This window comes from Pleurodeles waltl, chromosome 11 (genome assembly GCF_031143425.1).
Source record: "Pleurodeles waltl isolate 20211129_DDA chromosome 11, aPleWal1.hap1.20221129, whole genome shotgun sequence".
NCBI lineage: Eukaryota > Metazoa > Chordata > Amphibia > Caudata > Salamandridae > Pleurodeles > Pleurodeles waltl.
Window position 1 is genome coordinate 388,450,984 of NC_090450.1, and position 25,604 is coordinate 388,476,587.

At 43.0% G+C, this 25,604-nt stretch overlaps 1 protein-coding gene across 7 annotated transcripts in view; it reads left to right on the plus strand.

The window, feature by feature from the left end:
• ARHGEF4 (Rho guanine nucleotide exchange factor 4) overlaps window positions 1-25,604 on the plus strand; it is a 1,288,638-nt gene that overhangs the window by 452,454 nt on the left and 810,580 nt on the right. For all 7 annotated transcript variants that reach the window (XM_069213714.1, XM_069213712.1, XM_069213711.1 and 4 more), the window contains one exon: window positions 354-4,640. In XM_069213714.1, the coding sequence (XP_069069815.1) occupies window positions 354-4,640 (4,287 nt within the window). The remainder of the gene's footprint in view (window positions 1-353; window positions 4,641-25,604) is intronic.

Consider the following 25,604-nt stretch of genomic DNA (forward strand, 5'->3'; position numbering starts at 1 on the left):
TTTATATGGTCCCTACAATAGGTAGTACACAAAAATGGCTTTAATGCGTCACACTAAACAGATATACAACACTTCTTCTTGTCCACTGCAGCACTTTGCGCACATGTCCAATACTACTCGATTATATGGAATCACACTTAATAGTTATGCAACACTTCTTCCTTTATAGTGCATGATACTGCACATGCATCCATTTTCTGTCTTCTTTGGCGTATCATACAATGACCCGTGAGCTGATGCACTTCACATACACTTTGATTCTCACAAGACCTGGGAACATGTTTTATAATTTAAATAGTACTGAGGTGACACAATCTACACTGTATGGCTCACTTTCCTGTTTTCATTCACAGACCCCAGACACAGAGGAGGAGACCTCCGGTGAAGCGGTTGTACAAAATGAAGTCTGTCCCTCTTCCATAGCCACTGTAGAGCTGGAAACCAGTGGGTCAAGCCCAGAAACTGATGAGGATTACTTCGAGACCCAGTCCCATCAGAGCGAAAGTGCTTCTGAGGTAAGGACAGAGGCCTTTGAAAGTGCTTCCGATGCAGAGTCCATCACCAACGAGGAGGTCTATTCAAAGCTGGCATGGGAAGAGAAAAAAAGTACATATTGTGAACCACAAGTTACCCCTGATCTTAAAACGCTTTGCTGGACAAAGGAGACACACTCAAGTGAGAAAGGTCAGGCTCCCACTGCTACAGGAACTCAACATTTTGCAAGGGTCACAGACCCACAACCAAAGGGCCAGCCTGAAGCCTCTGCTGCCTTTAAGGCAGACTCAAACAGTCGTCTTGAAAGGACACATACTTCCACACTGACAGGTGAGGAGGAGGAGGAAGGAGAGGAACCAACTTTAACCACAATTGTGTCTATCACAGACGCTGAGGAAGATCAGAAAGAGACAGGTACAGACACACACCATCATCACACAGGGTGTACAGCAGAGGCAGATCCCCTTGAAGTGGTCAAAGGAGGCTGCCAAGTTGGTTTGGACGGTGTTGAAGGATGGCTCCCAGAATGGATGACCAGTTCAGCCGAGATCAATAGCAGTTCTCATTTGCAATCAAAGTCTGACGACTGCTTGCTTTGTAGGAGGACTGAAAGTCTTTCCACATTTCCCAAGAACGAATCCCACCACAGTCTGCCTGATCTTCATTTTGAAGATAAAGGCCAAATTGGAAGCAATTGGGGTCCCCACCTGAACTGTGAGGTGCAGTCTGCACTAACCCAAAGCAAACATGATGGCCGACACAACTCCATAAGACATGAAGAGATTGCCTTTGCACTGCCCTGGAAGGGGGCTCAGCTTGATTCTCAGATTGGTCAGCATTGCCAGATCTTAAAACCCAGTGGCTTTGCAAGAGCAAAACCATGGAATAGTGTTCCAGAAAACATTAGCCTCGAAGGCAAAAGCGATACTGAAACCACTATTCACTATTTTCTTCTAAAGAGTAAACTTAGAAAGTCTGGTTCAAAGGGGCAACTGCCAAAAAGACACCCAGAGCATCCTCTGCATCGCAGAGAGCACTGTGAGAGTGCATCTAGAAATGGTAAGGAAGCTAGTGGAGGAGAGGTCCTGGGAGAAGGTCTCATAACTGGCCCAGATTCCATTTGGACAAGAGAACTTCCTCTTCAGAAAGTTACAAGTGGCCTTAGCAAGAAGACAGCCAGAACATTTGTGCCTACTGATGTTTGTTTATCAGGAGCTCTAAATAATGACCCATCAAATGTGTCCTCAAAGGAAATCAACTGTCACTTGTCCACAAAGATAGAAACATTTCGAGGAATTCGGCCAACAAACGAACCTGAGTTAAAAACTAATTTGCAGGGCTCTGGCTCATACACTGACCTGAACTCCTGTGCAAGTGAAATTGACATTTTAACAGAAAAAGACAACAGGAACCATAGTCATTCCACTAATTGTATCCACAGCGGGCTCGTAACATTTGTCACTGACTCAGAAGTAAGAGTGCCATCAATACAGAAGGATACAAGCAAACAGAGAGAGGCTACAGAAGGGATCTCTGATCAGGGATCAAGAAAAACACTGAAAGGCCTGATACTGCTTAAGAATTCGAGAGCTGAACGGACAGAAATTCTGCAGCAGCGAACTCCCAAATGTACAGACATTCCCCTAGACAAGAATCAGGAGCGAGCTTCACCCAATGTGTGCAATGGTCCTCTGGCAACCAAGGCTGAATCCCACACTCCAGAAACCCAGAACAAGGGACACAAGACAGACTCAAGGGGCCATCTTGCATCAAAAGCTCCTTTAATTATAATCTCAATTGAACAAACAGGAGCTCAGGAAGTGAGACAGAAGGAGGGTGGAGCAGAGAGTTTAGAAGCCTTTGGCGATCTGGATAGTCAACAACCTGCCTCTAGTAACAGCAACAACCAGATAAGAGCAGATGGCACATCAACTTCCATACATGATGCTTGTGTGTTGTACTTTGATACGTTGGAAACATATCCTGACAGTGTAGCACCTAGAGAAGAAACATTTTCCTTGAGTGAGGATGGACAGCAAGAACTTGCCTTGTTAGCATCTACCAGTGTACAATCTTTGATGAGAGGAACAGCAAGTGAGGCAAAATCACAGTCAGAAACTAATTGCAAGGAACCAATTGCAATCAATCTGACCTCCAAGCCCCATGATAGTTTTCTGGAGTCTGCTCAGAAATTTGCCAAACACATCTCTCATGCTGAAGGTGCAGGTGTGGAGTCCTCCAACTCAGCACTTGAAACAAAGGCTAAAGAGTTGATGAGAGCAGTGTTTCCAGAAAATGAATATCTTACTGAAGTCTTTGAAGGGGCAGGTACATTTAGTTTGGAAATAAAGCCTGTCAGCAACTTGGAAGCAAATCACAAGGACAACAATAGATACTTGTCCAGGTTGGAGGAGAATTGTGAAGGCAATCTTGAAAGTGAAAAGTCGGAAAGCTCTCAGTTGTCAGAGGCTGTCTTAAATCAAGTTAAGACAACGCTTGATATAGAGATCCCGAGCCAAAAGCTGGTTGACAACAACTTCTCTGCAAATGAGCAGCTTTTGAACATGACAGAGGTCACCAATAGAAGAGTGCACATTGAGAGACCCACTACACCTACAATGGTTCTAGATAACATAAGCACTGGCAGTACTAATAATGAGGATTTGGAGGATAATGGCAGGTGTCTCCTGGGAAGTAACAGCAGCCTCTACAAGGCTGTGCAAAAGCCTCTGCACAATGGCACAGCTGGGAAATCCAACAAGTTCTTAGCTTTCCATAAAATTACTTCATTCAAGAAGAACAAGACACTATTTGCAGAAGATCCAGATCATCAAAGGCAAAACATCAGACTTAAAGACTTAGAGACTATGAGGGATGAAAATGAAAATGAGTCATCAAGACCTACTGGAAAGTGTACTCGAAATACTTTATCCCCAGCATCAAATCCAGTAAATCGAAAATTTTGCACCAAGGAAGAATACCACATTTCAGAAAATTCAGATGATGATGATTTCTTTGAGAAAAGTACTTTTTTTAACAGAAGTATGAGAAAGGCCTCTGGGCCTGGAAGAATAGACATGGATGAATTTGTTACTGCTAAATCTTTGGAAAATGTGGCATCTAGTGCAAATGATTTGGAGCAGTGTGAGGAGACTGAGGAGCAAAGCAATAAATCATCTGATGAGACGATCGACCACAGAAGAAGCAAAACTTCAGATGGCCGAAAGTTTAGGGTACGGTTGGCACTAGCACAAAGATCATTCTCAAGTTTATTTGATTCAAAATCCCTGGAGAAGGAGAATGCAGACCAAGAAGGGGCCAAAGGAACTCTTAAAGTTGAGAAGAACAGAGGAAAGTTGCGCCCGTCTTCATGGAAAACCTTACGGAAGAGCAAGGAATATGAGACATCAAAAAAACAAACCACTGTAAGTTTGTCAGCATCACAAGAAGGTCTCCAGTCTCCAAAGTTGCAGCAACAGGACCCATTTGACCCATTAAGGCGACTGTCAAAGGAAAAATTAGAAACAGACAATGGTCATAGTTTGACAAAGTCCAATGATTGTCATGGAACATCCACAGAGATTGTAATTTCACATCAAAAAGTAGGGTCAAAAATTGACGTGATATCTTCAGAGGATATTGAAAAGGAAAAAACGCTCATTGAGCAAACATTAATGTCTTCACTGTTATCTGACTCAGAGATCCCAAACACACCACAAAACAGTTTAGATTTGTCTCCTGAAGAATCTGTAATCATGTCTCCTGTTATTTTCAACGACTATGGTTTAAATTCAAATCAGTTAGCTCCTTGTAGTCCTCAAATATACTCAACCTCCGAAGAAAGAAATGGACCACCCAAGCCCATGAGCCCCAAGCCACAGAGCCCCAGGCCAAGTTCCCAAAGGAAATGTTTCCGCTACAGCCGGACTACTGCCACCTCAATGACTTCTCTTGGATGCAGCTCCGCTATTGAGGTCTTTTCTGAGGCACCTGAAAGACCAAGGAGTTTAAAGCCCAGGTCAAACCTAATGCTTTCTGTAAACTCTTTGGATATCGACTTCCAGAAGGAAGACAGTGGTACTAGCAGCCAATCACAAACCAACCTCATCACAGAGTCTTCTGTTGGTGATATTCCAAAAGACGAGGTAAGAATCTACTGCAAGTAAAATCTATTGGTTCATGTATTAGAAAAATTAATTGACAAGCACGCTCATTGGTTAATGTCCAGAAATGTCCTCATTCTTTCTTTAACTCCAAATCTAGGATATTCATATCGATTATCACTATCTTGGAGCAGAGGTAGATCTCTTCGAGTGATTCACATTTCCACCTTTAACATTTTGAATAAAACTAAATCTGACAAACTGCGGTTCTACTTGCCAGCAGGTGATCCAAACAAGTGTTTTTGAGGGATTGGAGGAATGACTCAAATGTTTTTTTTAAATTTTAATTCACTTGTCCAGCTTTGGCTGGTTCTGCCTTAGATACAGAAGGGTGACAGATGGGGTTGGTTGCACAATGAAACTCTGTGCTGGATTTCCACGACCTCTATATTTACGAGTGCTTTCTGTGGACTGGAAGAAGTGGCCTGTGTGATACTCGAAGATCAGCCTATACCAGGAATTTCCTAGATGAGCCTAAATTAACTGCACATATATCAGCCAAGATATACTGCCTGAATATTGTGTAACAAATACCGTCCTACAAAAAGATCATAGAATATTGACTAGCACCATATCAGGAACCTATGTATGTGTATATATATATATATATATATATATATATATATATATATATATATATATATATAGGTAGGTATGGAGTCAGTATACCTAACTACACATATATGTACGCTGAAATATATCTTCAAAGTATGTAGGGTGATGAAAGTCCCCACCCTATGAATCTTTCCATCATAATTACAAAAATAGGCAGAGGTTACAATATGCATGAATAGGAAGCTACCAGAGGCCATCAAAGTTTGAAGGCATATTACCCCATCGAAGCAACAGATATACTAGTTAGCCTTGATAAATTGTAACGGGTTTCAATTATGGTCCCAAATTTGGGTTCTCAGCAGCTAGCACTACAGGCTGGATCCTCAGATACAATAAAATACTATCAAATTCCGCAGACACATCACCCCCCACACATCGAATTGCTTCGCTGCAAGAAACATCAAATTGTTTTGCTGCAAGATGTCAACCTTTTCTATCTCTTCATGAGCCTTCTTTTTCAAAACACCATCAAAGATTTCATTCCAGAATGATTTATTGTCCCCGGTGGCCAGCTGCTCATGTACACACAGATAATTACAATCACTTAGTAACAATGGAGTTGTTTCACTTATGTCTTAATGGCCTCGTTTACACCGCAAACACAAGATATATATGGGATTCAGGCAAGGTAACTACCACACTAAATAGGGCATATTGTCAGGCTAGAAAACTCCATTATCACAAAGCAAGATTAAACATGAAGAAGCACTTTTACAGACTTAAATGAAGAGTACTGGCAGAGGGCATGTGGACATGGGCAAAATGTTGTAGGAATTTTAGATTTAAATTAATTCTGTTTCACTACATGAATAAAACCTGGTTAAACCCAATGGCAATGCACCAATTGGAACTAAGCACATATGTTAAAGGCCTGAGAGGCACCTTTCTTTCTCAAGGCGAAGAACTACACCGGAGTTCCCGAGGAAGATTAAGTGAACAAAAATCAAGAAACCATACAGTCAGGCATTGTATGGATCAGTTAAGAATAGGTAGAAACTTATACTAATTCGGCACTACTTTTAACTAAAACAGAGAATGTGATGGTGTAGGCATCTCATTCAGATCCATTAGTATGTGGATACTAGAGGCCACCTGAGAGGATGTTCTTGAAGTTAAAATGTCCTCCATCATGTGAGGAGGAAGTCCTGAAGGGCACTCACGCGCTGCACTGAGTTTACTAGATTGTGGGACATTACATTGTGTACTGTACATCATGAGTCACTACATCATGGCACATTATGGTCCTCATTATGAGTTAAGGGCTAAATTCCGATCCCTGCGCAAACACACGTCTGCACAGTAATAGGAATTACGAGTTGTGTGATAATTATCACACCCTTGCAGTTTTCCCCTGATCAATTCCAGCTGACAAGTCCGCCAAATCTATCGGGGGTAAAAGGTCCATAGAAAAGGCTAAACTTGCAGAATACTGGATGTTAAAAACCAATACCAAATGTGACGCCCCATTTTCCTTTCAAAAACTTGGAATCAGAAGTATTTACCACACACCTTAAATACCTCGCACTGGGGCAATGCTATTTACCAAATTTGTTGTGCTGCCCCCTATTCTGACAAACTCGTAATGAGGCCTAAATCATTGATGACAAGTATTAAAATTATGTTACAGCTAAGGGACTATTAAAAATATTTAAGTACGCTAAAAACACTAAAGCCTATATTTATACTTTTTTAGCACTGCATTTTCGTCATTTTGTGACGCAAAAGCGGCACAAACTTACAAAATACAATTGTATTTTGTAAGGTTGCACCACTTTTGCATCAAAAAGCGTCGCAAATGCGGTGCTAAAAAAGTATAAATATGGACCTAAGGGTTTTTCCTGAAATGTGTAGTTATTTAGAGATTATTTTCTAATGAATGAATGAGCAAATTATTTAATACAATTCTAAGAAAAATGTTGAACTTATTAAAATGAATTGGAAAAAACGTTCTTCGGAGGGTAAGCTCCTTCCGAGAAAAAATATTTTATTTTACTACAATGTTTCTTGTAGTAAGAATATATTGACAAACCTTTCTGTTATTATAAGGGCAACATTAAGATTTTTTAATAATTAATTTTTAATATTAAAATACATTAAACATTCTCAGTAAACAGAGAGTTTCTAGGGTTTCAAAGGTACTGATCACCTCAGCTTTGTATAATTGTCAGCGAAATGTCACATACTTTCTGAAATATGGTTGCAGTGCTTCAAAGAGTCCATAGTGTGACTCATGACATACTGATTCATGCCAGTATCTGTCAGGAACATCACCAGTGGGTGAGGAGAACTCCCCAAAGGTGGAAAAAACTCGATATCACACACCACAAGGATTTTCTAATGAAGAATAAGATATATTTGGCATATATTCTCAACAGCATGGATCTAAGCGGAACAAAAAAAAGTAAAGGGCATTAAGATTACCTAAAAAAACAGCAGCACGATGCCTCCTGAGCACTAATAACAACAGAGGAAGCTTTATTCCAAATCTGACCACTCTCACAGAGTCCCTAAGTTAGCAGACTACAAAAACATGTAGTGCGGGTATTGCTAAAAGAATAATTCCAGAATACTATAGAAACTCTGTAAGGAGAAATCACCAGGGATTACTCTGACTCGCGCCCCCGCCATGCAGTTTTTTCCGTCAAAGATTTTACTGCAAGTATTACATTGAGGACCCCCTTTCTTTCTTTAAAGATTTGCCCCGGAGAGTGGTGGTCTGCGGGGCTTGGGGGTCCACGCAGCCCCTTACTCTAAATACAGTGTTGTCCTGGGTGGTGGTGGTCTCCGGGGCAGCAGGGGGTTGTGCGATCCTCTGCAAATAAGTTGCATTTTGCCCCAGGGGGTGGTGTTCCCCGGGGTGTGGGGGGGCCACGGGCCCCCACATATTATTACTTAAATGTTCCGGGGAGGTGGTGGTCCCCGGGGAAGCAGGAGGGGACCGGGCACCCCCCACATTTTAACACTGCCCTTGGTAGGTGGTTGGTCCCCAGGGCTGCGGGGGCCACGCGCTCCCTGCATACAAATAATAAGCCTGGGGGAGTGGCGGTCCTAGGGGCAACGGGAGGGGGCCAGGAGGCTTCCCCCTGCATTTCTAATCAAATGCCCCCGGGACTTGGCCAACCCAGGGGGGTACAGTAACAAAGCGCAGGAGACCGTGCTTTGTTTTTTAAAATTTTATAACTGATACGCAGATTCACTGTGTCTCCGCTAGCAAAATTAAAAAAAATGCTTTTTAGCCCTGGGGACCCCACCACCAGACCTAAGGGGTCAAGGTGTCTGTACCCTGGCCCCTTTTGTTTTTAACTTTTTTTTGGGACTTGGCTTCAGCCGAGTCCCAAGATGGCTGACAACACTTCAACAGCTTCTGTAGTTGAAGTGTTATCAGCCAATCAGATATCTATACGAGACAGTGAGGGATTGCAAATCCTTCATGACCCTAGATATACAAATTTGTTTTACTCTTAATTTCTCAAAAACTACTGAACCGAATTACACCAAAACAAACAAGCATTTGCAATGCAATGAGTCTCGCATTTCCTTGAGTTAGAGCTATTAGCTTTGTAAACTCCTAACCAGACTTTTCTTCTGACATAAACTGATAATGAAAAATAAAACAGTTTCACATATGCGAGCCGACAGTCGCCATGAGCGTGAAGGAGGCAAAGAAAAGGAAACAGAAGTTTGCTCGCAGTGAAACGTATCGGCAAAAGTGAAATTATTCATGTAACAGGCAAACGTAGAATTATCCATGTAAACAGCAAAAGTAGAATTATACATGTAACAGGGTCGGTGTCATGCAAAGCGCTCAACTACTGCCCAGCGAGATCGCACTGCGTAGGAAATAAAAAGAAATAGTGCACAAGCCATTCAGAAAACAAAGAGCCTCATATTTGTTCAGTAGTTTACCTGTGCTTTAGAGGAGAGCTAAACAATGGAAAAGGCATGAACTATGCATGCCTTTCACTAATGAAATCAAGCAAATTTTAAAAGGCAAGCCCACGAACCAACCAAACTGATGGGCGTGGTTAAAAGCCCCCAGAGAGATTACAACAGGGGCCAGAGCGCTTGCTCGCACTTGACCCTAAAAAAGCATTCTTTCTGGACCAGGACCTAACTTCCTGCCAAATTTGGTGTAATTCCGTCAAGAAGTTTTTCTGCTATTGCTGTTCAAAATCCCTATGGAAAAACGAGTGGGTAACGTGTTTAGGGACCCCCCCCTTTTTCGCCCCCCGGACAGATCACCCCAAAACTTTCCTGGCAGCAGCTTACAGGACTGTCAAATTTTTTGGGAAAGTTTTGTCAAGATTCTTCACACGGCACCTAAGATATAGGTTAGTAAAAAAAAACTTTTTATGTAGAAACTAGGTCCTAACTATAACAACCTAGTGGCGACTGCCACCATATATATATATATATATATAAAAGTTTTTTAGTGATTTGTTGAAATCACAAAAAACTATGTGTGTGTGTATGTACATATATATATATATATTATAAAACAAAGTGGTCAAAGAGTTGCTGGGTGGCGCAGTGACAGAGAAGACCAGTCTCGAAATTGTATAATCCCAAGAAATTGGTAATCAAGACTCCTTGGTGAGTCGAAACGCGTTGGTGGTTGTTACTGCAATAAAATACACGCTACTTGTACCTCGTGGAGTGTGGTGAAATTTCTTGAGATTATATATATATATATATATATATATATATACATATATATATATATATATATATATATATATGTGGCGGTCGCCACTAGGTAGTTATAGTTATGGTTCAAATTGGATAGATATCTGGACTGCGGGGTTCGCAGGAAGCTCGCGGACGTTTCGAGCGCATGTAACTTTATAAAACAGAGATTTGATCAGCAAGAGGTTTTTATTCCTGTAGGCTGCCTCACTCACACAGCAACAAGACCCTCCTGCCCGTCCTTCAGAAGCTTGTGCCCTGATTGGGTGGCCACTCTGATTGGCTGGCTGCACTCCTGAACAAAAATGTTGCAGCTGCCATTAGAGGACTAAGGGACTCGGTCTTCGTATCTTGAAAATAAACTTAAAATAAGATATAAGGGGGCATGAGGACTTGTGCAGGGTGGGGAGTCCCGGAAGGACCCCCCCAGAGTCAAATTAAAAACTACGTTTTGTTTTTGGGGTGCAGCGATCCTGTGTGAACCATGAGGGCACCGGTGCTAGCAGGGGTTGGCAAAGTTAAGTACTGTAATCAAATTTTACTTTATGTTAAAAAAAAATCCTAGCAATTCAATGGAAAAAGGGATGTTATAGTTAGTTAGGGAAATAATATCTTACTTTATCTTTAAAAAAAACTCAGAAATTCACAGAAAAAAACTAAAGATTAAAGTGGTTATAGTTAGGTTGAAATGTGCAGTTAAAAGTTTACATTTTAACCTTAAGAAGCACTGAAATTCACCAGTAACTTGCAACACTCGCCAAGAGGAACATTAGGCCAAATCCTGGAGCATAATTAAAGAAGCTGTTTAAAGAACAAAAATTAAACGTTGCTTTTCTTTTTACTATTCTGTTTTTCTAGCTGTGGAATGAAAAGCAGAAAGGAGATATTTATAGTAATACGTTTATTTTTTTGCAATCTTTAGATAATTGCACAAAAGTTAGAATATTTCTGCATGTTTCTAATCATTCCGAATAGCTGCACCTTTCTCTAAATAAATTACTTGTATTTATCAGATTGTAACATATTTTTTTGCAAACAAATATCTAAAAGTTTTTTTGAGGTGTCTAATTTTTCACTAGAAATTCTATTTTTATTCTTCATTTTTGATAACTTGCTCACTCTTTCATATGAAAGAGCTACACAAAAATGATTTAAGTGGTTAGTGGGAACGGTGTGGGGGTGACCATATATTATAAGAAATTGTCATAGTTTTACTCTTGCTCTTGGCAAGACTGTTGGTCTAAGAATGACAGCTAGAGCTAGGTGTGATAAACCTAATCTTCCAATGCCAAGTTCATGAGAAGAGCCCCTCAACCCTCATTACCTTGGAATGAGGTCTCTAGCTCAGACTCCGGAGGGACATGAAGGTTGGGTCAGGGTCAAGGTGACGTCCAGCATTGATAGCAGCGATGGCATCTGGTCGGAATTCCTCTGACGATCTGTTTAAGTGAGAAGTATTTAAACAGATCTGCTATGATCCCTTACGTAAGTCTATTCCCAAACAATAGATAAAAAGACATGCTTGGGACGGTAATTGATATAAACAATTCCCTCGAAGGCGTGAAGAGGGAAAGTACCTAATATGAGCACCTACAGTTTGTTTATCTTTGTCGCGTGATATTTACGCCTTAGCGCGGTGGCACTGATAATGTAAAACTAAAACATGGGCCTAAGTAAAAACAAGGCAGCCATCTTGAAAGATTTAATTAAATAAATGCTCTAAAACAGAGCAAGCTAACTAGGGTAAAAGTCACTAGGTGACGGGGGCACGAGTCTGCAAGCCAAAGGCTAAGCTAACTCCTGTATCCCATTAAAACAAACTAGGATTCACTACAAAATAAAGTACCCCCTGCCAAACATGATAAGGCTATTGCAAGCCATCTCTGAGTTATATAAACGTATAAAGGTCTGGTTCTTCCTTGTAGTCACAGAACTTCTTAGTATCTTGCAATAGCCATATAATGTATGGGGTCTTACATTCAGAGTAAACGTACTTCTAACAGTAGCAGCCTGTCAGGTGGTTCCCCAGTGTTCTTCTGCGGCCTTCCACAGTGCTCTAATGAACAACTAAAGTGCTAATACTCTTATTAATGACAAACGTGTTGCACACCTGAAGCCATCTTGATTGAATCAACACTGTAAATCTTAACATTTCCTTTAGAAATTGAGAAATGAGGAGATTCATTTTGTTATAGAATTATGATTAGTTCCGTGTAAAGGAAAGTTAGGATTCTTTTCATATAAGTTCTCAAATATCTTCCTCATTCATTTCAATAAAACATTCTCATATACAGATTGAAACATACTTTAAACACCAGCAGCAGCCTGCCAGTTAACTCCCTGACGATCAACTGCAGCTTTACCACAGTATTCTAATGAGCAGCTAGAGCTGTAAAACTGAAAGCATTTCAAAGAGAGAATACTGTGGCGAAGGCACAAATGAGGGAGCTTGATAACAAAAAATATCCCAAGATGGCTACCTGAGAAAAAGATCCTAATTGCAGGCCAAATATAGTCCAGTGTTATAAGTGTGCAAAATGCTGAAGTAACTCATGTAACAAATAATCAAGTGATCAATTGGATTTAAAAAAAAGTACAAATAATAAGTAGTTTAAAAGACCTTTGTCGCTATTTGGGAATTCAGAAAATGTGTCCCAATTTTGGCTTTTTAGAGAAACACACCATATGTTCTATGAGAAAAAACACTAATTTTGTTAATTTCCAAAGGGAATCTTTCAGGTTTTACAGTTTTGATTCCATCAAGATGACTTTAACAAGGCCACAATTGTGTTGAAAATACTATTGTTAATTCTCTAGTTGTTCAGAAAGTACGGTGGGTAGGAAGGTAGTAGAGACACTGACTTGGAAATTGGAGAGCAGGGGAATGGGAACAAAGACAGCAAGCTGACTACATTGGACCTCTAGACGGGGCAGGGGCAGCACAATGGACACACAGGCCAGATAGAAGGGGCAGTGGTAGAACAACGGACAGTGAAGGGCAAGGGAGAAATTGCAGCAAGCCAAACATGCAGGACAGGCAAGAGAGGCTGTGGCAGTACAACAAACCATGCTGGGCAGGAGGGAGGGCTAGTGGCAACACAACAGACCATGGAGGGCAGGAAGGATGGGGCAGGGGAACAGTCTTGGACAATTAAGGGCAGGTAGGAGACAGGAGCAGCAAGTTGACTAGATAGGGCAGGAGGCAAGGGTTGTGACAGCTTAGTAGACTACAGATGGCAGATGGGAGGGCAGTGACAGCAAAATGGACCATGGAGGGCAAGAGGCAGGGAGCAGGGGCATACACACAGATAATGGAGATCATGGGGAAAGGGGCATGGGGAGAAAGCTGACCACACAGGACAGGGGGGAGAGTCAGTGGTAACACAATATAGCATGAAGAGCAGGTGAGAGGGGCAGATGCACGCACACATCAATGTAAGGCAGGGGGAAGGGAGGTAAGGGCAACACACTAACCACACAGGGCAGGCAGGAGGGTATTAGCAGCATAACAGACCATGGGGGATAGGAATGAGTAGACAGGGGCACACCAATAGACCATGGAGGGCAAGAGGGAAGAGATAGGAGCACAAACATGTGCAAAATAGGGCAGGGAAGAGAGTGGCAGGGGCAACCACCTGACCAAGCAGGGCAGACGGGATGGGCAACAGCAGTACAAGTGGAAAGGAAAGTAGCAGCACAGCAAACCATGGAGGGCAGGAGGGAGGGGCAGTGGCAAGACAATTGACCATGGAGTGCAGAAGAGTGGTGGTAGGGGCATGGAATCATAACAGCGGAGGACGGGAGAGGGGACAGGGGCAGAAAGCTAACCACACAGGGAGGGGGAGTGGTAATGACAACACAACAGACAACACAGGGCAGACAGAAGAGGCAGTGTCAGCTCAACAGACCATGGAGGGCAGGATGGAGAGACAGCAGAACAGACACAGACAGTAGAGGGGGAGCAGGGCAGGATCAGCAAGCTAATCAAATAGGGTAGGTAGGAGGTGCAATGGAAGCACAATGCACCAATGAGGGCCAGAGGGAGGGAATAGAGGCATGAACACAGACAATGGAGGGAAGGTGGAAGATGGTCAGGGGCAGGGACAGCAAGCAAGCAAGCTGGCCACACAGCACAGGCAATGGCAGAAGAACAGACCATGTTTGACAGGTGAGAGAGTTAGTGGCAGCACAATTGACCATAGTGTTTAAGGAGGGGGCTGGGGCATACTCAAAGGACCATGGACTACAGAATGCAGGGAGTAGAGGCTGGACTCAGACAACAGTGGGCAGTTATAAAGGGACAGCAAGCTGACCATGCATGGTGAGTAGAAAGGGGAATGGCAGCACAACAGACCACACATGTGGTGCAGGAGGGGCAGTGGCAGAACAAGAGATTAAGGAGGGCAAGAGTGAGGGGATAGGGACATTGACTTGGATGACAAGAGGGAGTGAGGAGGGGGCAGGAACAGTGGCAGCAAGTTCACCATGCTGTGGGGGCAGGTGGAGCAGTGGAAGCACAAATGATCACACAGGACAGCCAGGAGGAGCAGGGGCAGCTCAATGGACTATGCAGTGCTGGAGGAGGGAGGCACAGGCAGTGGAGGGCTAGGTGGCAGGGAAGGTGCAGCAAGCTAACCACACATGGTATATAATAAATAAGTTGGTCCCAATGAGGGAAGTGTAACTCTTGACTCTGTCAGCAGTAGTTAGACTACACAACCTCCCCTTAGATAAGGTTTGGTATGTAGTTCATACATTTTATTTTGAATTATGAACAAAAGCTTGCAAAACTTTAAAAAATACTTTCATAGTGGCATTCTTAAGGTGCTCCTAACTGGTGACGGTGCAGTGTAGGTGAATAAAGTGAGCATAGAAGGGCACCAGTGACATTTACATGATAATATACAAATGTGACTGATAGGGTCACTGATATGATGTGTTTTCGACCTAATACAAGGTCCAAGACTTTTAGAACGAGAGGCCATATTTTGGCCAAGGTGAAGAATTTTAATTTTTTGGGAATTCTTCTTGATCAGTCTCTTAGCTGAGCTCCTCTTACAACGGCAGTCTTTTGGTAGAATTACGCAAGCCCTTTTTAGTTTTGCCGGTAAATTGCACAGCAAGCCTGTTCCTGAATTTCTGACTCATTATAAAGCCAAGTGCATATTGGCAGGATCTTATGATGCCGGGTTATGGGGGTATAACAAGGCTGGGCCACTTCAAATTGCAGAAGAAAGTTTTGTTAGCAGATTATTGGTGGTCCCAGGCAACACAGCACCCCTAATAAGCTAAGAGGAGCTAGGGCTGACCTTTTTTTGAAGACTTGATTGGTGTGGCCACATTACCTCTTTGGGTAAAAATGTGGGATACCCCTGAATCTGCAGTGACCAGATAATGAATAATTGATTGTTTGTCCCAAGATCAAGTCACACAGATTCCTTGGTTATCATATGTTCATCAATCAGTCAATCAATCAGGATTTATAAAGCGCAGCTAATCACCCAACAGGGTATCCAGGTGCTTGCAGGTCCCAGAGGCTTATTCAAACAGCCAGGTCTTGAGAGCCATTTGTTATTCCGGAAGTAAGGTGATGGTCTGGAGTTGTTTGTGGAGGCTGTTTCAGGTTTTTGCTGCGATGTGAGAGAACAGGCATCCTCCACTTCTGGTTCAGTAGATGCAGGGAGTATGGGCAAGAGAAAGGGAGGCAGAGCATAGTCTTCTCACAGTTGGTTGAAGTGCAGGCCATGGTTAATGTATGCAGGTCCTTGGTTGTGTAGAATCTTGTGTGCATGGGTCAGCAGCTTGAATTGGTATCTCTTCTATATGTGGAGCCAGTGGCCTTGCCTGAGGTGGGATGTGACGTGGATTTGTCAGGTAACGCAGGGGGTGAGTCTAGCTGTGGCATTCTGCATGGTATGAAGTCTCTGTAGCAGGTGTATAGCAATTCCTACATAGAGGGCATTGCCGTAGGTCAGTCAGCCGGTGATGACGGCTTGTGTCACGGTACATCTCGTGTGTAGAGTAGCCACTAAAAGATCTTACATAGCATGCTCAAAGTGAGGAAGCAGGCAGAGGAGACTGCATTGATCTGTGATTTCATGGTGAGCTTTTTTTCAGTGATGAGTCCTAGGTTTTTGGTGTGGTCAGAGGTAATGGGTGTGGGTTCTAGGTCTGATGGCCACAAGCAAGTCATTCCATGTGTTTCTGCTGTTGACAAAGATTAATACGTCTGTCTTGTCTGTGTTCAGCTGCAGGCAGTTGTTCTTCACCCAATCAGCGACGCTTGTCATGCATCTGTTGAAGCTGGTTCTGGTGGTTGAGGGGTTGTTGTTGAGTGAGAGGATGAGTTGGGTGTCATCTGCATAGGAAATTATGTGAGACCGTGGGATCAGACGATGTTGGCCAGCAGAGTCATATATGTGTTAAAAAGCATGGGGTTGAGGGATGAGCCCTTTGGGACACCGCAGGTGATCTCCTTGGGTTCGGCAATGAAATGTGAGAGATAGGTCTTCTGGGTTCTTCCGGTGAGGGAGGAGGTAATTCAGTTCCTGCTGTTTGTCCTCAGTCGAGGAGGCTTCAGATGTCGTCAGTGGCTGTTAGAAGCGAAGTTTTGGTGCTATGAGTGCTGTGGAAGCTGGCTTGGGAGGCATTAAGTAGTTGGTTCTGCTCCAGGTATGTCAGGAGTTGCTTGTTGATTATTTTTTCCAGTACCTTACTGGGAATGGGAGCAGGGAGATTGGCTGATAGTTTTGGGGTACACTGGGGTCGACAGAGTGTTGAGTAGTGGTCTGACTTTGGCATGTTTCCAGGCAACAGAAAATGTTGCGGTGTTGATAGAGGTGTTAAACAGGGTGGTGAGTTCCTGGCCAGTCCTTTCGTTTCCAAGGTTGAAGATGTAGTATGGGCATGGGTCTGTGGGAGTTCCTGAGTGGATGGATTTTATGATGGAGGTGATGTTCTGGTTGGAGATAATATTTTTAAGGTGGTCAGTATGTGATTTGTGTCAATGACAGTGGTGGCATATCTGCTGAGGAAGTCTGTAGGTGTGGGTTGGGGTTCGAAGTTTCTGCATATGGTTGCGATCTTGTCGTAGAAGAAGTGGGCAAGGTTGTCACACAGCTCATGTGAGGGTGTGATGTTGTTTTCGCTGGCAGCTCGGTTCGAGAATTCCTTAAATTATGTTAAAAAAGTTCCACTGTGTTGTTGGCACTGAGTTTGATGTATGTTGCAAGGGTTTCCCTCAGCAGGTGGTGGTACAGGTTGAGGGAGGTTTTGAAGGCTGCTCTGTCGGAGGTGTCCGTGCTGATGCATCGTCTCCTCTCTAGCTGTTTGCTCTCTCGTTTCACCATTCTGAGTTCTTGGGTGTACCAGCTGGCCTTTTTGAAGGATTTTCTCTTGATGTTGCTATTGATGGGGATGATGCTGTCTGCGCAATTGGTGATCCAGATGTTGAAGTTATTCACTCCCTGTTTGAGGTTGATGGTGGTAGCGGGGTTGGAGGTGTTGAGGGTATCCACCCAGCTAGTCTCTGAGATTTTTTATTCTACCTCCGGTTGAGGGCACTGGTCATCTTGGGGGTGGACGTGCGGGGGCTGGAGATGCTGAAGTGGGCGATGGAGTGATCGGTCCATGTGAGTTCTGTAACATGTTTGTATTTGATGTGGTTGCTGGAGGTGAAAATGATGACCATTGGGTGTCCCCCGGTGTCATGGATGCTCTAGGTCAATCCAAGGCTGCTCATACTGTTGAGGAGGTATGCAGTATTGTTGTTGGGTTTGTCAATGTGGAAATTTGGGTTGCCGATGAAGATGTAGTCCTTGGAGTCTAAAGCTAGGGGCGCAATAAAATCTGCAATGGTGTTGCAGAAGCTGGAGTACAGGCCAGGGAGTTTATATGCAAAGGTGCCTCTGATGGTTGTTTTGTCATCCATTTGGAGCTCGAAGTTGAGATTTTCCATTGGGTGGTGGTGTTGTCGGTGGTGATGGTGCACTGTATGGTCTCTTTGTGTATGATGGCTGTTCTTCCTTTTGGCTTGTTGGTGTGGTCGGGTGAGTGAATTTATATCCAACGGAGATCGCTGTGGCAATGTTTGTGGGGGAATGTGGGGTTGATTCAGATCTCAGTGAAAAAGACAATGTCAGGTGCGAGGGTGGTGATCAGGTCCCATCATTGGATGGAATGCTTGAATAGTGAGCGTGTGTTGAGATGGGAGCATGCGAGTTAGTGTTTCTGTGCAGGTGGTATCTGTAGTGTGTTTGGGGTGTGGTTGGTCGGTGGGCTGATGTGTGAGCTGTGGCAGGTGAAATGGCAGTCTGTGCAGGTAAGAGGTCCTAAAGTGGAGTGTGGGTCATCGTGGTGAGCATGTTTGTTGTGGTGTCCGGGGTTGAGGGTGTAGGGCTTGGCAATGGTGTATCTTCGGGGGAGGGAGGTTCCACGGGTCGTGATGCTGGGCACAGTCTAGGTATGGACGGGTGCAGATGATTTTGCCTTTGGCTGGATCAGTCTGGAAAAGCAAGAACTGGAAGCCACAGGCAAGTGGCAGGCTAGGTGTCCACTATGTTAAAAGCACATTTAGCATAATATGCCTCACAGACCTGTTTGATAACCCCTATATAATTAAGCAAGCTCGCAAAGTACATGTCAAACACCGTTACTTGAACTATTGCCAAAATGTATGCCTAGAACTCACCCAGGTCGAAGTTTACATCATTAGGTATGCCTCAGTTTCCGCAGCAAGTGGGGTGGAGCCATACCTGGGGTGGATTGAGAATTCCACCCACCGGCACTGGCTAACAACCCTTAGGCTGGAAACCCTGCATTATAAATTTGCCTTCCCAGTAGCAGGGGTTTGGAGCAGGAATCTCCCACCATAGGGGTGAGATTGCATTTCAGCACAGAGCACCTGCCACCTTATTTTGTTTTTCCCCCTGTACACAGTGCAAGACGTTCCTTTCTGGTTCCACTCTTGCTCAAATCGAATCTGAGACTCCATAGAGACGATTTAACATATTTGCAGTCCTTAGGTACGCAGGAACTGTATTTCTCTGTATTAAACTTTATAACAAAAACATCTTAGATACCCAAGAGATATAGAGCATAACACATTATTTATTCTGAGGCTGTTTTATACATCTTCTATGCCTTTTATCTATCTTGAGTTTGGGTTTTTATGATATTTTGATGACGTTCGTTGTTTTAATGAAGCACAACATTTTAATTATTCAGCATTTTTTTGGCTCATGCACTTTATGCTCGCTTTATTTGGGCTTGGTGTTTGTACGATACCATGCCATTGTATTTGTGGTTCAGTAATGATATGAATTTCGTAAATTGTTTTTATTTTCATGTTTATGCTTTTATGGCCTCTGGCCAAATTAAGTTTATTTTGACTGAATGACTGATAGGATCCTGTGATCTTTTGTTCAACATCCATATTATGAGTGTTGAAAATCCACTAACAACTGAGAAAACAGCCCATATTCAATTTTGTCGGCGTTTTGACCCAAATACAAGATTAATTAGAAGCGGGTCATCATCAAGACGAGATGATTGTATAGGAAGCACCTAAAAGAAAATCATAATTTATCAGTTCTCTGCAAAGTGTTCAATAACTGAATTACTTTGAAAACTACTGGACCTGAAACCTACCCCACTATTTACAGACTTGAATTAACATTTTTTGGGTGTAGCATCATGCTTAAGCCAAGAAGAGAATCTGCAAGAGACAAATGAAAATAATGATTTTATTGTACAGTGGCATGAAATGACCACAACAGAAGGCCAACCTATGGAGGCTTACCGGGTAGATCCCACAGGACATGGGAACTATCCTAAGATGAGAACAGTGCATCTTAAAAATTATTGTCTAAAACTGTAAAGAGAAAAAACTCTGTAACTCCTAGTTGTCAACCAGTGGGCAACAACCCAGGTACGAAAAGACTCACCACTATGTAATCTATTCTTTTATGGTAGCCTCCCCAAAAAGTACTAGTCAAATTCGTCCAGGGACCTAGTCAACCCAGAGAGGGGGCGGGCAGAAAAGCAAATACGGATACCCGCTCACGATTTTTTAAAACGAGGATCCTCTAAGATTTCATGATTAAAAAAAATTAAAAAACTGTTTTCAGCCCCTGGCTAGGTCCCTGTTGGACTCCACTAAAAAGGCCTAGGGGGTCATGGTATTGTAACCCTGCACCCTATCTGAATTTCAGCAGAGTCTGATTCCCAAGACGACTGCCACCACTTCCTGGTTGAAGTGGTAGCAGCTGATCAGATCTCATGTTGATATCTGTCGGTTTTGTGGACACTCCGTGCCTCTAGATAAACATAAATCTTTTTTCTTTATAATTTCCCACGCTACTGAACAGATTTATACCAAATTACAAAAATAAGTGTTTCTGGACCGAGATCTGCGTTTCTGCAAATTTGGTGTAATTCCATTCAGTGGTTTGAGTTGTACTCATGTTCAAAATCCTGAACTTTGTGAAGATTTGTTAAACGTCCCCAAAGTTATTAGCAAAACAAAAACAGTTTTTTAATGAAATCTAGGTCCTTACTAGTACTACCTACATATATATATATATATATATATATATATATATATATATATATATATATATATATGTTCGATGGCATGTGTAGCTGCAGATACACATGCTATGCATATTCTGCCATCTAGTGTTGGGCTCGGAGTGTTACAAGTTGTTTTTCTTCGAAGAACTATTTTCGAGTCACGGAATCGAGTGACTCCTCCTCTTCGGCTCCATTGCGCATGGGCATCAACTCCATGTTAGATTGTTTTCTTTCCGCCATTGGGTTTGGACCTGTTTCTTTTCGCTCCGATAGTTCAAGTCGGAAAAGTTCTATAACTTACTAATTCTCGTCAGTATTGTTTTGATCGCATACCATCTCTCATCGACACTTCGGTACCGTCCGGTCAAACATCTTTACTCGCCCTTCGGGGCGCCCGTGCCCAACTCAGGCCTGGTCGGGCCGACTCCGTGTAAGCCTCATGGACCGGACCCCATTCCACTTTTTTCCTCAGTGCCACGCCAAATTTCCCTACACAGACCAACATCTCGTCTGTAATCTCTGTCTCTCCTCAGACCATCTGGAGGAAAATTGCGAGGCCTGCAGATCCTTCCATTCGAAGAAAACTCTCCCAGACAGAAGAGCACAAAGACTGGAGATGGCGTCGAAGAGCATCAAACGTCTCGACGTCGAGGAAGAGGAGATTATGCACGCCGCAGTCTCCGTCTGAGGGTCCGACTCCGAGCAGGAGTCCGAGGAGGACAGACTGGTCACGGCAGGACAGCACATTAGTATGCCTGCCCCTGTCCCAGCCAAGCCCAAACATAAGGCCTAGGGAACGCCACTGCCGGAAGGCCATGGCTCGACCCGTAAAAAGACCTTTGGTGACCAACCAACAACTTTGGCACGAAAAAAGGCCACGCCACCGAAGCCTTCGGACTCGAGCCAAAGCACTGTCTCCGAAACTATCAAACATCGATCCTTTGAGTCGAAACCTCAAAAATCGCTTTCAGAGCCGAGGCCTACATCCACTCCCAGCCTTTTGATCCCGAAAAAACAGCTTCGGAGCCGAAAAGGCCAGTTTATATGGAGGAACATGGACTTTCGAAAGTACTTAATGAAAGCCATAGAATTTCAGAGGAACCCACACAGAAGGAGGATATAGATGAAAGGCAAGCCAGAATTCACATTCATAAGGACGCTGGCAAAATTATAACTGCACCTCCTCTGAAGCCTAAGAGGAAGCTGGCCTTTTAAGAACAATTGGACACTGCTCAACCACCAGCTAAAGTGCCAATGACTAAACAAAAATCTCCACCTCCACAATTTTCTTCTCCTCATTCTCCTCACCTGCTTGTATCTCCACCTACTACTCCCACACCTGTACAATCTCCTGTACATTCTTTTGATTCACAACAACATAATGTGGATCCATGGGATCTCTATGATCCAGATCCCATTCCTGATAACAGCCCAGACTGCTATCCCTCCAAACCATCACCACCGGAAGATAGCACCGGATATACTCAGGTTTTAGCTAGGGCGTCATCCTACCACAATGTCGCCATGCACACTGAGCCATTAGAGAATGATTTTCTCTTTAACACATTATCCTCTACTCACACTACCTATCAGTCCCTTCCCATGCTTCCAGGCATGTTAAAGCATGCACACCAGATATTTCAAGAGCCAGTCAAAGCCAGGATAATTACTCCCAGAGTAGAGAAAAAGTATAAACCACCTCCTTCTGATCCAGCATTCATTACACAACTGCCTCCTGATTCTGTAGTTGTAAGCGCGGCCAGAAAGAGAGCCAACTCCCAGTCATCTGGGATGCACCCCCACCAGACAAGGAGAGCAGAAACAGAAAATGTGATGCGGCGGGCAAAAGGTTAGCGTTGCAGACAGCCAACCAATGGAGAATAGCCAACTCCCAAGAACTATTGGCTAGATATGATAGGGCCCACTGGGACGAGATGAAGGATATCATACAACATCTCCCCAAAGACCAACAAAAAAGGGCACAACAAATAGTCGAGGAAGGGCAGGCTATTACCAATAACCAAATCAGATTAGCCCTAGATTCTGCAGGCACAGCAGCTAGAACAATTAATACTGCTGTTACTATACGGAGACACGCATGGCTCAGGTCTTCAGGGTTTAAGCTTGAAATTCAACAGGCCGTCCTTAATATGCCGTTTAATCAAAAACAGCTTTTTGTCCCTGAAGTAGACACAGCTATTGAGAAAATGAAAAAAGACTCAGACACGGCTAAAGCCATGGGTGCTTTGTATACGACACAATATAGGGGATCCTTTCGGAAACCTCAATACAGAGATGGATTTAGAACACAAACACCTGAGGCATCCACCTCACAATCAAAGTCAACCTACCAACTTCAATACCAACGAGGTGGGTTTAAAGGTAGGCAGCACTCAGAGCTTTTCAGCCTCTTCTCACTCACAAGAACACCCTTATCAAAACAGACAACATGACAACAATGTATTACCTAAACAAACAAGGAGAGACCCATTCATCTCAACTGTCCCTCCTAGCCCAAAAGATTTGGCATTGGACAATCCACAACAACATTCACCTGGTAGCACAATACATTCCAGGGATACACAACCAATTGGCAGATGTTCTCAGCCGAGATCATCAACAAACACACTAGTGGGAAATTCATCCCCAAGTGCTTCAGACATACTTTCACCACTGGGGAACGCCAGACATAGACCTATTTGCCACCACTGAAAATGCAAAATGCCAAAACTTCGCATCCAGGTACCCACATCCTCTTTCCAAAGGCAATGCTCTATGGATGAATTGGTCAGGGATATTTGCTTACGCTTTTCCCCCTCTCCTGCTCATTCCATTTCTAGTCAACAAACTGCAACAAAACAAACTCAAATTCATAATTTTAGCACCAACATGGGCACTTCAACCCTGGTACACAACACTGTTAGATCTGTCAGTTGTACCACATATCAAACTCCCCCACAGACTAGATCTGTGAACACGAAACAAACAACTGATCAGGCATCCAGATCACAAAATACTCAATCTAGCGATTTGGCTCCTGAAGTCATAGAGTTTGGATATCTACAACTACCAACTGAATGTATGGAAGTAATTAAACAAGCAAGAAAACCCACTACCAGGCAGTGTTATGCAAACAAATGGAAAAGGTTTGTGTATTACTGTCAATCTAAACAAATTACCCCTCTTTCAGCGTCAATACAAGACATTGCAAGTTATTTGCTTCATTTACAAAAGGCAAATTTAGCCTTTTCGTCCATTAAAATACATCTCACTGCAATCTTTGCATATTTGCAAAATATACAACACAGCTCTTTATTTAGAGTCCTTGTTATCAAAGCCTTCATGACAGGATTAAAACGCATCATTCCACCTAGAACACCTCCAGTGCCTTCGTGGAATCTAAACATAGTGCTCACACGACTCATGGGTCCACCATTTGAACCTATGCACTCATGTCAGATTCAATACCTAACATGGAAAGTTGCCTTCCTGGTTGCAATTACTTCATTAAGAAGAGTTAGTGAAATCCAAGCTTTCACTATTCAAGATCCGTTCATACAAGTACACAAACATAAAGTTGTACTTCGAACAAACCCAAAATGTCTCCCAAAGGTTATATCACTGTTTCATATCAATCAAACAGTGGAACTACCAGTCTTCTTCCCACAGCCAGACTCTGTAGCAGAAAGAGCCCTGCATACATTAGATATTAAAAGAGCTCTAATGTATTACATAGATAGAACTAAATCATTTAGGAAAACCATACAATTATTTGTGGCGTTCCAAAAACCACATACTGGTAACCCTATTTCAAAGCAAGGGTTAGCTAGATGGATAGTAAAATGCATCCAAACATGTTACCTAAAGGCTAAAAGGCAGCTATAAGTTACACCTGAAGCACAGGTTTTCTTAGGAAACATACCAATGGCCGAAGTTTGTAAAGCAGCCACTTGGTCAACAACGCATACATTTACCAAGCATTACTATGTAGGTGTGTTAGCAACACAGCAGGCCACAGTAGGACAGGCTGTACTAAGAACACTATTTCAGACAACTCAACTCCTATAGGCTGACCACCGCTTATGGGAGGTAAAACTGCTTTGTGATCTATGCATAGCATGTGTATCTGCAGCTACATATGCCATTGAATGGAAAATGTCACATACCCAGTGTACATCTGTTTGTGGCATGTTCCACTGCAGATTCACATGCACCCTCACACCTCCCTGGGAGCCTGTAGCCGTTTAAGTTCAACATTCACTTGTACATATGTATATATATATTCCATTTGCATGGACATCTCTTTTCTTTATACTCTATCACTCCTACCTTACTCTCTGCGGGAAAACAATCTAACATGGAGTCGATGCCCATGCGCAATGGAGCCGAAGAGGAGGAGTCACTTGATCCGGTGACTCGAAAATACTTCTTCGAAGAAAAACAACTTGTAACACTCCGAGCCCAACACTAGATGGCAGAATATGCATAGCATGTGAATCTGCAGCGGAACATGCCACAAACAGATGTACACTGGGTAAGTGACATTTCCATATTTATATAAGTGTCGCCACTAGGTAGTTATAGTTAGGACCTAGGGCCAGATGTTTCAAACATTTTTGCGATCTTGGGGCGTTTGCAATTGCAAAAATGCATTCTGGGATGTAACAAGTCCAATTTACGATTCAGTAACTTGTTACCGAATCGCGAATTGGATTTGCGAGTATATACCAATTCGGTATTGGGAAAGGGCATGTCAAGGGAGTCCCTTCCCAATACCAAATCGCAGAGGTATGTATGATTGTTTGTCGCAAAACAATTGCAGTTACCACCAAGTTCAAATTGGTGGTAACCCATTCACAAAGGGGAAAGGGGTCCCTAAGGGACCCCTTTCCCTTTATGAATGCATGCAAAACCATTTTTTGGGAGCAGACAGTGGTCCCACGGATCACTGCCTACTCTTAAAAAGTGAAAAGAAAGCTTTTCATTTTTCCTTTTAAAATGCATCCCATTTTCCTTTAAGGAAAACGGACTGCATTAAAAAAAAAATACTTTACTAAAAAAGCAATCACAAAC